Below are 12,768 nucleotides of genomic sequence, written 5' to 3'. Positions count from 1 at the left end.
GTCTTCCGTATCGAACGCGAGAGCGCGTAATCAATTTTTTTTGCCCCGGGAAAAAAAGGAAAAAGAAATACTGTAAGTGCGTTAGTTTGATCTGCGGGAAGCGCCCGTGTCCAACGGTCAAGAATTGACCGTTGTTAGAGAAGCACGCAACTAGTCTTTCTGATAGGTTTCACAAATGAACCGTGTCCATGATTCTGGAGATCGATGCTACATTCGATGTCTCTGGATGTTTCACAAACGATCGGATGCTTCATCTATCCGTGTAGAGAGCCTCCTTCTCGGAGGAGGGATCGTGGTGGCATCACAAACTGGGTATCGGGGACCGGCTCTTTGACGCATAACTCCAATGACACTCGCACCTATAAATCTCCTCGCGCTCGGAGAGAGCTCCGCTCGGCCGAGTCCATACATTACCGTGAGTTACGGTTGTAAACCGTTTAAACATCGGATTACCCGTTTTACATACTGTCTTTGATATTAACACTTGCGTCAGGCATTGCCTAAATCCGAGGCGATGACCGGATCCCGTCGCGTCTAATTTCTCGTTGTTCATCGGCGTCACGCTCAATACGAAAATAGAGAGATAGAATTAGCAGATAATCTCCGATTAATTTCAAACGGGAGATGTATTACGAGTTTAGTTTAGCGATGTAGATGCAGCGAGCCGCCGACAAAGTGAAGTTCTTACAACCCTTGCTGTTTGAGTTCTGCACTATCAAACAAAGTAATTTTCTAGGAATAATTTGCAAGGACGAAGAATAATAGCACAATCGCTTCTTTAGCGGTGGTTCGCATCGTTCGCATGAGGCGATCGATGTATTAGCGAAGTAATTACCCCATGGTGTGGCCCACGGTGCTCCAAAAGATCACGGCCATTTGGGGGGAGACTCCGTAAGCTTCTCGCGTCTGATCTGAAATATTACCACGAGCGGCGCATTACCCCGCGCGCGGGGGTTAAAAGGAGCTCACGTCGACGCATACGTGCTCGCGTGTATCCGAATAAAATGCGAAGGGAAAGGGACGGGGTATTGACCGAGGGAGAGGAAGCTGAAAGAAGAATGGAACGTGAAAGAGAGAGAGCGAGATGAAACAGGAGAAAACTCGACGAACGGAGAGAGCGAGAGACTCTCCGGCGGCTGATTGGGTCCGAGAAAAGGCCGCGAGAACGGAACGCTCGTGATTTATGTCGACCGGCTTCGGGCGCGTCCCCGTAGATTCATTCTTTATGCCGGCTAATATCCCGACATTATTTGGCTCGATAAGAGGATTTCGACCGAGAATAAAATAAACATAATGTGCTCTCTTCTCGCCTCCGCGCATGCGTCCTGGATCATTCGCGATCTCCAACGAGCACCCAAATACGTGTTCAACCGCGTAATTCTGATAATTAATTACTGTCCGTCAAATCAAATTTGTATTTGTAAAATTGCTGAAAGTGTGTCAGTTTTGAAATTTCAATGTTACTTTACTTTTTGTCAGAAATCCAAATGACTTTTTCTTCGCTGCACTTGATCTCATTTTTTCTTACAGTCATTAATTCTGTAATTACAATCACGTATATTTAATATGTTGCATTCTGTTTGCAGGAGGACTAAGTACGATAGCGATCATACGCGTCCAGGTGACAGACGTGAACGATAATCGGCCAATTTTCGAGCCTCGCCAGTACAACGTGACCGTACGCAACAACGGTGGGGTGCATGGTCCGATTCTGAGACTGGTGGCGACCGATCTCGATGCCGGCCTCTTCGGCCAGGTTGCCTATCGCATCACCAGCGGCAACGAAGCTGGGGTCTTTCATATCGATCGTAACACTGGCGAACTGCACGTGGCGAGACCGAGTCTACTCTCGCGGTCGCCGTTACATCAGCTCAACATAACGGCGACAGACGCGGCCGGTCTGAAGAGCATCGCCGATGCCGAAGTCAAGGTCACCGTCTCCTCCGCGGCACACAGAATCGCCTCCTGCGAGAAACCGCGCTACACCGTCACGGTTAAGGAAAGTATCCCACAGAACACCGTCCTCGGCGGCGTGAAGGATACCGCGACAGCGTCATCCTCGTCATCAGGTATGTCAATTCGCCTTTATGTTAAGCCTTTTCATTGACAGGCTGTTGCGTCGTGTAACGCATCATCGCTCGTGTAACATCACGCCGAACACGTGCCGATAATACTGTGACTGACAGGATAAGAATAATGGAGATTTTTATATTTGTACTCATTTGTACTAAACTTGATATGTAAATTTTATTTATTAATTTTATTTATAAATTTATGAATTATTTATGTATACCAGTATTATGATAAATTTTTGCGCAGCGCATTAGTATATGTTGCATACTTTCTCGTTGCGTTCTGAATTTCCGAGTTTGCATTTGGAAAAGCTTGAAAGTTATCTTGGGGCAGCATCACTACTTGAAATCATTTACGAGGTTTGCGTAAAAACACTTGCATACCGGAGTTAATCTAGCTGGTCTTTTAAAACGGAGATACGATCCTCGACCAACGAATACCTCGAAAACGTATTCCACGCGCGGCGCTACCGCGTTAGCATAGTCGCGTCACGAGTAAAATACCGAGGACTTTGCAAACGCCTACGTGTACATACGTGCACGTGGACGTACGCTCAGGCACGATTCGCGAATCTAAAAGCCCAAGCGCATCACGAATGAAGATACCCACTCCGCCTTCTCCTCTCTTTATACAAGATCGGCGAAATAGCAGTATCTGCGTTTTTTACGTTCCGAGAACATGATATCGCGATATAGGTCGAGGAGAAAATTCCACGGGATAAAATTTAATGACTCGGAAAACGCAGGCTAGCGGGGGGGGGGAAGGGATTTCGCGAATTTAAGCTAAACAGGTGGTCTTCGAAAAAAGGAACGGGATTTTCGCAGCGGGAGAAGGTTGAAATCGTGGACAATGTGAGAGAGAAGAAGAAGGAGAGAAAGAGGGAGAGGAGACGAGGGAGGACGAGGGAGCACCGGTAAGGTCGCGGACGGGTGGGTGGATTGTTCCGTGCCGATATACCGGGACACGAAGCGGAGAGGAAGGAGCCGAGCCGATCGAGGGAGATCGAGAGAAAGAGAGGAGAAGTACGTATCCGTGTTTCCACACTGGTGGTACATCCGATGCAAGATACGGCGCGTCACGACCCGCGCTCGCCGCGCCGTATACGCCGATGCGCCGTGTAAACTGTCCCGCGCAGTATCGAGCGGCACGGTACGTTATAGGCCTGAGGATGCAGGATAGTTTACACGGTGGTGCCTTACCGGTGGTCATATTGTTCGCCCCGGCGTGGCCCGCATATGCAGCCTGTTGCATATCAATGCAACGCGAAGCTATACCTCCCTCGCCGAGCGACGTCGTGGATCTCTCTTCCTCCTTCCGTTCTTCTTCTACTTCGTTTCTTCTCTCCTATCTTCTATTTCCTCTCGTCATTCTTTCTCTTCGGAGCCATCTCTCGTCTCGCTTATTCGTTTTCTTTCGTTGCGCCCGCGAATTCAGACGAAGGGAAAGAGAGTGCGCTATCGGGGGTTAAAAAACATTGAGACAAATCATAATTGTGACATAGTGACTATGATGGATGAATTTTGAGTGAAATGTAACTTTGACACGCCTTTCAAAATTCAAAACTAATTGATTTTAGAAAATTGAACGGAACCTTGACGGAATATTTCTACACTTTCACTTTGCCCAATGCTGGTTAGAAGTCTGTATCCTTTAAAGCTCGAGCATAGAATATAAAGAATATAAAGAAGCATAGAATATAAAGAATATAAAGAAGCATGTAACGAAATGTGCGCGTGAAGTGCCTTATACATGACACGAATATCGTTTCGGACACCGCGCATTCAAAGCTATTCTTCCGGCATCGGCCGATCGGTTGGTCGGTCGGTTGGTCGATCGGTTTCAGGATCCGACTTCCAATCGGCCACGCGTCCGACCGAAAACCAGTTCGCGCAGAAGAACGCGGCCTGACACTCAGGCCCGCAATATTTGACACACGGCAGCCAATCAGATTATCAGATTAAAGTTGAACGGGCCGACGATCGTCGGCACAGGTGCGGTTCGTTTCAGCTGTGCCGGAGAGAGAAAGAGGAATCTCGCGGGCGCACATTGATGTGCACCGGCGATCCGTGCTACCATTTTGCGACACCTGTTCCAATAAGTCAGACCGGATCCCGAACGAAGGAAGTGGTGAAATGGCCAACTTCTCTTTGAAATTAGATTTTGATTAGATCAGTTATATTGACCGATTAGCTTCCAGCATAATAACAAACAAATCTTAATATTAAAATATTCGTATTACAAATTTATATTACGTAATCATTATTTCGGAATTTAATATTATCCTTTTGTCAACAGGTATGTGATATTTAAATTTTATTACCATTGATTGGCGCATTAAAAAAACATGCTTGATGATTGTAAATTCTTAATACAATCGAAATCTATGAACAAATAGATTCATTCCTCATCAAATGAGTTAATTTTTAAATATTAAAGTGATATAATGACTACGATCGGTTTGTCTTATTTGACAACGCGACACTTGCCAATGAGATATCCAATCAGATTAGCGGATCGAGTCAAATGTTGATGTAAAACGAGGATCGAGAGACGGGGACTAACTACCATTTTATGATCACCTTCCGATGAAGCAGATTTCGCGCGAGCGCTTCTAGCGAATCACGAAAAACGAAGAATCGTTAAAGGGGTGACGACCGACGGAAGAGCGATTATTTCGACGACGCTTCGGAGCTGTTAAAATCAACGTAGATGAATTCCTTATTGGGAAGTAGTTGTTCGTTTCGCGGACGGTCGGCTGTCCCGATCCTTCCATAAAACCTGGCGACAAAGTGAGGAACGTGTTTCATTTTACGGTCGAGTTTATGGTACCTGGGAAGCGAAGGGGAGAGTCCAACGCATCGTGATCGCGTCGACTAGAGAAGTCCAGACCGGTCTTTATCTTATCCGCGGAACGAGCGACCGCTCCCAACTTTGTGCCGAGACCAATCCTCGAGCTAAGGGAAGGGGAGGGTGTTCAGAAATCGTGATGACGTGGATTTGAAGATTTGGGAAACGAACTTTGAGGCACGAAATCGAATTGGCGATCAGGCGAAATCAATGCGTCGCGCTGAAATTTTATTCGCTCGATTTTATCTTACTAGGAATCTCGTACGCACGGAAAGTGCGACGCGAGAAACACGAATGGTAATTGACACGTGGATCGCTGATAGAAAGTACCGGAGGCGACCGGGGCGACATTGATACAGGTCACGTTGAGAAATCGACGCGCGACGAGCCGGTCAATCGGTACACACAGAGGGTACTTTGCTCTCTCCCGTGAAAGCCCGATGTGAACAACACGAAACAAGACGACCGTTGTTGAACAGCAGTTTCGCAGCACGCGGAAGAGGCGATAACGACGGTAACAAGCGTCTTCGTTAGAAAGCCAAGGCGCAATCGGCAACCGCTCATCAGAAAGTCGCGCTATTCTCCATCTCTTTCTTTCTCTCGTCGGTTTGCCGCGCTCGATTATGCACCTCGGCGGTGATTTGCGAAAAAAGTCAGCGAGTAACGACAAACGGGTTATGGACTACGCGCGTTCGCATAGTTAGATTCGCATAGTTAGTGTCATAGTTAGCGCGATGTACGGAAGTAATATCTTTTACGAGTCGTCACATTATTTCGCGCTGTTAGTTCGCTCTCGCAATTATCACGACGTTCTTCATTGTCGGGGCGGGTACATCTTAATTCAAAGCGCCGATAATTAGATCGAGTAACGCGGAGTGAAGTTCGAGGTAATCTCACCTCGGCATTCTTGAATCGAGAATCTCGTACTTTTCGGGACCTGGCATTCGCGTGGAAAGAATGCACACTTCTCGAATGCTGGTCGAGGAGACGCGAGCCGAACGAAGAGATCGCAACGAGCGAGGGAAGGAGAAACGATGCGAATGCGAAAGGAAGAAGAAATGATAGTGGTAGTGGTGGAGGAGGAAGAGAAGAAAGAGGAAGAGGAGGAGGAAGGAGGGGAAGGAGGAGGAGGTGGACCGTCGCCGAGGTCGCATAAATCGTCGTGAGTCGGATTCCGGGCAGCCGAACGCAAGCCGCCATTGTCCGAGACTTTTTGCCCCTCTTTCCTTACCAAGAGGGGGCTGCCGCTACGGAGCTGCACTCTTTGCATATGCTTTAAATATCGCCGCTCCGCGCGCTTGCTTTGAGGGCTCCCAGCACCACTCACTTCTCTTTTCCTCTCTTGTGCGCGAAGAAAAGACAGCGCGCGCGGCCCGAGGGGTGCGAGTAGGGTGAGAGTAGGAGGAATGAAAGATGAGGAACGTCGAGAGAGGAATCCGAAGTTCGCTGATTGTCAACTCCTCTTGCCGCAATTGGAGACTCGCGTTAGACGTATCGTGGGATCTACGATTTGTATCCTACGCTGCCTTGAAAGTGTAGCGTGATCCCCTATCGAGAAGACATAAAAGAAGCAATTTCTCGAATTTACGACAAGGTGTAGCTAAACCGCTCTTATCAGTCCCAGTATAGCATCGTATCGTCCGTAAATTTGACCGTCCAAATTTTCCTCTAGATACAAAAAGTAAACGAATAAAGTCGATATTTTGGGAACTACTTCACTACCGACCAAACCTAATCTTATCCGTGCGACACGTCGTCCGTCTTTACGAATTTAACGATGACACTATAAAGATCAACGGCACGCTGGCAGGCCGTTTAAGACTGGTCATAAAGATATATCCGGATATAACGCGTAAAATGATCTGGCTGTAATGTTCCGGAATAGGGTATAATCCGCCACTCTTGGCGATGATCAAATCATAAGAAATGCTCGTTCGAGTTAATGATACGATACTCGCGCCGTCTTTATTGTTAATTATCATCAATATATCGTATTATTTATATTATTTTATAATGCAGTCTAACTTCTTGAGTAAATACAACATCCCATTTTGTTGAATTCGACGAACGAACGCTTACCACGAATTCGTTGGCTCGAAGTATACATTTCTTCCATGAGCGTGATCCAAAGCGTGCCTCGTCATGACGTACGTCGCCCCTTTTCTTCGTCGCCGAATCTCGTCATCGTATTTCTCTCTTCGCCCCCCCCTGCTCTCTTCTCTCTCTTTTCACTCCCCTGTTCTCTCGTATACGTGCTTTCGCCGGACTTGCAAATTCCGCGCGATGATCGTCTCTTCGGAATCCGCAACGGGCAAACTTCGAAAAAAACAAGGATCCTAAATTAAACTCGCATTAAGATGCATGGATCGAAATATCGATAACGCAATCGCTATCACATTCAAACGACGAATATTCGCGATCTAATTTACGTAATTTCACGAAATTTTATTTGCTGGGTTGAATGCCGAATTTCGCAATCTCTCGTCCCAATCATTCTTCGATTTCGGATATACTAACTTCTTCTTTGATTCTTTGTTCTTCTTATATTTCTTGTTCTTCGCATACACGCGCAATCGTTAAATTTGTTTGCTGCTGTCGCTGTCGAGGCCCGATTGTTATTTAAAATTATGCGCGCCATTAATTCAGCACGCCACCGCCTTTGTCCCCGAGATTTTAATTAGTTTTCTTCGCGCACGCCCGAGCGAAGTCGAGAGAAGTACAAAGTTTCGCGCAGTGTATGTGTAATTAATTGTCGTCAGCTTTATATTCGATGTTTTCATTAAACTCTCCTGAGTACAGCTGACACGAGGAAAAAAAATATTTTAGCGAATGGGTTATAATTATTATCATATCGCATTATCCGCAATTGTGTTTATGAAGTTTATTTGAATATTGCCTATAAAGTCAGCCGCTTTTCTGCGATCTTATCTTAATTTCCGAGAGTTTAGATTTTCCGCGTACTGATTTATATCAGCAGTTTTAATTGCAGCTGTTTATTATCGAGTGCAAATAATTTACTAAAAGATCGTACAGCGGCGATAATCGTTTATCCACGATAGATTTTGCAACTAGCTTTCAGTAAAACTGCATTGTAAAAATTTTTCGCCTGTCTCGAATCTTAGGTAAATACTATCGAAGCACGCTTTTAAAACGTGTGAGTCCCTTCTCGTGCTTCTTTCTTCCGTAAATTTATTTTATCATTGTTCGCCACATTGTTGCTACTTCTGGGAATGTCAGGCAAGAGTGCTGCAGCGACTATTGTTATTCGAGTCGCGATTCCGAGCTACTTCGCCGAATGAGAGAATCTCGGAAAAGCGCCTTTGAATGTATATTACACCGCGGAGGTCGTTCGGAGATCGATGGAATTCGCAGATGCTCGCGAGATACACCGTGCTGCGCACAGGTAGGCCTCGCTATCTCGGCTGGCGGAGGCATTTGCGCGCGTGCGAAGCACGAACACACGTATGCGCACGGAGATACACGCGTGCACAGGCCGCTCGCACATCGTCGCCTCACCGCAATCGTTTTCAATCCCGCGTTATAAAGCGCACCGGGGCAAGAAGGAAGGCAACGAGCATCGCAGAAATCTCGGCCGTGCTGCAACCGACATTATATAGCTTTCCGATCCCCGGCAATCGCGCGCGGTTCTCGTCTTTTCCGGTATTCGTGCGCCGTTCAATTTAAACGCTACATCGTGCGTGGCAACGCGTGGCTAATCGCTCGGAGGATGCGGATGAGGGGCTCGAGTTCCATTCTAAATTTTTTGTTCCGTATTTTAATCACACGCGCACCCTTTTACCCCTTCGACGTTACATCAAAGTCTCGTCCGCCAGTCGAGAATTCTCTGATGTTCTCGCGAGCTACCTGTGCTTCGCCGTCCATCCACGTTGCAACTCGCCGCATCCGCGAACAAGAGCAGCAACGCATCGCCACGCGCTAGCTCTGGCCTCTTCGGCGATATTCCTCCGAGCTCGATAAGCACATCGATTATCAAGATTGTCCGTGCTGCATATATTAAGGTTCAAAATCACTTGCAACGCTAATCCCTCGAATACTGTTTCCCCCACGTTTCCGCTTCGCCGTATCGTTGGAATTCACAGATGCATGGATGTATCATGTCAGTAGAACCGCGATTTCAACGACGAGTCTCGCTCGCACGAAAGAACTACGATTATTTCGTTCGTTTCGAGTCCCGCGTTACAACTATGACGAGAGAGCGATCCCGGAAATCGCGAGTCCGTATTTCTGCATGCTTCTACGAACGAATGCACGATGTTAACGTAGGAAGCGCGACAACATGTAAGGATGTTTTACTTTATTGCCTTTGCAAGGCTCAATTTAGCTCGCGTTTAATAACCTGTGGAATGCTGTTAGGATAATCGTCGACTTCTTGATTTGTTCCCCAGTTGATTGAGAGAACTCACATACTGATTCTGAGACACTCTGTAGATATATCGATAGTAACATACCGCCGGGGTACGAGGGGATGAGGGAAGATAGAGCTGGATTCTCGGCTTCGTATTCCCGTATTTCTCCGCCGTCTTCTATGATGCGCCTCCACGTCTTAGTCTTATCTCGCGCCTCGTTATCACCGTTTACCATCGCACAGAGCGGCGTGTGGAGTCTCCCCTGCGTCCGCGCGCGCGCGCGTGTGTGTGTGTGTGTGTGTGTGTGTGTGTGTTGAGCCGCGCATATATCTTTTTCCCGCTCTTCCTTCGGCGATCCGATCCCTCGAGCGGCTCCGTTATGCCTGGAATTTCGTTGGGCTTTCTGCGGGAGAATTACCGAGGTGTAATCCTAGATGAGATTGTCCCGACAGAAAAGAAACCGACGAAGGGGGTGCCGGAGGGTTGCGATACGAGTGCACGTCGATGCTCCGCGCGAGCGCCGATTTTACCATCGGTTCTTCCAGCTGGCAGTGTGCAATCCGGTCTTGGATTGTGCATTGGATCGTGTGTCTCGTCTTGTGTCTCCCACACTGACACTCGAATTGTCTGAGCGCTTCGATAATATGTAACACACTCTAACCTTTCAATATCTTCCCGTGATATCAATTTTGTTTTTTACGTGTACACATCTCGATAAATCTCGATAATTTCAACACGCTTCATCTTTCGCATCTCACAGCATTTTTGGAGATAATATTCGCTTACTCTTCGATCGCGAAAAAACATCCCTCGCGGTTTTTGCTTCGCCGAAGAAGGCAACGTCATTATGTAGATTATTACGATAGCCATAATGCGAATGAATCTGATCTTAATTTACTTTTACGTCGTTGGAAGTCGGGCGGCCTTATAATGTTATCCATTGTCTTGTCTCTGTTACCGTACATTTTTGGAATCACCCCGCCATCTCTTTTCCAGTGGTTTCTCCGTATGGTTACTTGCCGGACGGTACACTCGACCATTTAACCGTGTCTTCATTCCGGGATATCCAACATACGTATGAAGCTTTATTCGTTTGTTCGAACGTATGCTTTTCTCGCGCTATTGTATGCCACATGCACTCGCGCAAACCGTGGCCAATTATTTGCGCTTGACACAACAAACCCCCCCATTGATTACGCTTGGTTTTCTTCGGCGCCGCGGGCGTTTTAGCCGTACGCATCTAAATCCCTCCGTTGGCGCCGGTTCGCGCCGAATTATTGTTACAGAACAGGTTGCGGAGACATTTGCATATGTTATATAGATTATAGGCATCTTTATTTGCCCAACGCACTGGACATGGTATCGTAGTGCCCGCAGGGGAGGGAACAAACGCAATCGCGAGCGGTTAAACGTGCCTCGCCGCGGGAGACAGATCTGAACGACATGCCAAACAGGCAGGGAGACAGACGTGTCCGTAAGACGGATACGATCGGTCTGTCGATCGATAGATCGAAGTGTCAATAGATATCGCTATACCTCTCTCGGTCGGTCGGTTCAAACGCGATCTCTTCCCGCGAGAGATTATACGAGAGAGAGAGAGAGGGAGAGAGAGAGAGAGAGAGAGAGAGAGAGAGAGAGAGAGAGAGAGAGACGTACGATCTAAAAGGTAGAAGAGCCGACCCGGTTCACGTGTCGTAGATTGAGCGTTTTAAATTTCTTGCCAGTTTTCAATTACACGCGCGCGGTATAAGAAGCGGCCGTACTCCCATTAACGAATATCATTCCGACTGAGAGGATCGCCGCGCGACCTCGATGTTTAACGTCTTGCGAGTCTTGCTCCCGCTCGGTCGCGCTACGGGACGCCGATATAGCCGTAAACGGGCACACTCGAAACGCGGGGCAAGAGCGGAACGGCGGGTCGAAGGAGACGGAAGGATGAAGGCGAAGGTTCAGTGGTGGAGGTTCGTGGTAAGAACGAGCGTGCGCGAGCACGAAGGAGGAAGGGGGAAGAAACGAGTCGGGACCCCCGTCAACGACAGCATACCGCCGCCACGGTATCGCTTCTTCATCGCATTCGTCGCGTCGCTCGACGCTACCACGACCCGCGGCTAATCATCATTATTTAAGTACGAGATCGTTTTTCGCTATGCGATCGCGGCAATGGCTGCGACGAGCTCGCGGAGGCACGGTATCGATCCTCCCGACGGTGTCCTCCCTGGCGCCTCCGTGACACGATAGCCTCGTGATTTTCAAATGTCTCTCAATCGGTTGTATCGTACCGAATATTATTTCTTTTAATTTACCACTTCTCGGTGTTTTATTTATTTTATTGTTAACGCAAGCTTTCCAGAAGGTTCGTTCGACAACCGTTCGTTGCTTCGATTTTTCTTTTGTACATATAGTATATATATATATCCATCGAGAATTCACGAGTTCCCGAAATAGATTCCGAGTTTTACAGTGCTCGCCATGCAACTATTCCGGAGCATCGTTACCGCGATACCGAGAGATGCATCCAGATCGGAGGCCGCCAGGCGATAATTATAATCGCGACGAACAACTCAATGGCCATTCACGCTTGGCATGTCTAAGCATATTTCCGAAATTTGATTATGCGCCATTTCCTAATTAACGAGATACTCAATTACTCGTTCGGGTCCGGCGCGCCCGAACTCGACTGATCGTTTTCGCGCGGTTGCGCTATCTCGATCGTCGGCCATAAGCGGACCCTACCAGTCCAATTAAAAAACCACGAATTTATGCAAACGGTCGGTCTTTTACTGGAAGACCCGACTTGACACCGGGACATTCCACGGTCTTCGCCAGAATAATCGATTGCGCCCGAAGCCGCGCGAAATCCGAGGCAAAAACGATTCCCCGTTACATACGTAATAAATCGCGATTACTCTCGCTCCTTTTTGTCATCCCGTCGTTATCGGGCATGAAAAGTCTAACGGCGATTTGTTGATATAACGATTATCCGTTCGAAGAAACTTGACAAGAGTGCCGGACATTGCGGAGGTGTTCGAATCACGGTAAATTTTACATATTCCGCCGTTTGAACTTCTATTACCGGCAATAAATGTTGGAATTTACTCTAATGTTTTGATATTAGAATGAAAAGATCTACGTGCCATTTTTATTATTGTCGTCGAGTGGAAACGCCATGAAAGAACGTTCCGCGCCGGTGCCCGGAATTTAATATGGAACGGCTCGTAATTCGGTCAGTTACGGCCGCGGGATGGACATCACCACCGAGAGGCGGAAGAGAGCGAAAGGCGTCGAAGCGACAGAATATCCACCGAAGACGACCACGAGCTTCTCGCGGCCATCGTAAACGTTCACCATTCGCGTTGTCGTTCGCGGACGCTACCATGACGCGTGCGGCACCGCCCTCGAGAGGATCGATCAGCTTCCTCGGGCGACCTCGAGCCGGACGAACCCGTTATGAGCTAATTAGCAAAATAAGAGAAACCATCGT

General features: G+C 47.6%; 1 protein-coding gene across 13 annotated transcripts in view; it reads left to right on the top strand.

The window, feature by feature from the left end:
• ds (dachsous cadherin-related 1) overlaps positions 1-12,768 on the top strand; it is a 305,901-nt gene that overhangs the window by 251,471 nt on the left and 41,662 nt on the right. For all 13 annotated transcript variants that reach the window (XM_089081625.1, XM_089081628.1, XM_089081632.1 and 10 more), the window contains one exon: positions 1,587-2,069. In XM_089081625.1, coding sequence (XP_088937751.1) covers positions 1,587-2,069 — 483 coding nt within the window. The remainder of the gene's footprint in view (positions 1-1,586; positions 2,070-12,768) is intronic.

The sequence above is a fragment of the Pogonomyrmex barbatus genome, unplaced genomic scaffold (genome assembly GCF_055798465.1).
Source record: "Pogonomyrmex barbatus isolate J1 unplaced genomic scaffold, ASM5579846v1 scaffold5, whole genome shotgun sequence".
Classification (NCBI taxonomy): Eukaryota; Metazoa; Arthropoda; class Insecta; order Hymenoptera; family Formicidae; genus Pogonomyrmex; species Pogonomyrmex barbatus.
This window is presented reverse-complemented; position numbering and strand designations above follow the sequence as displayed.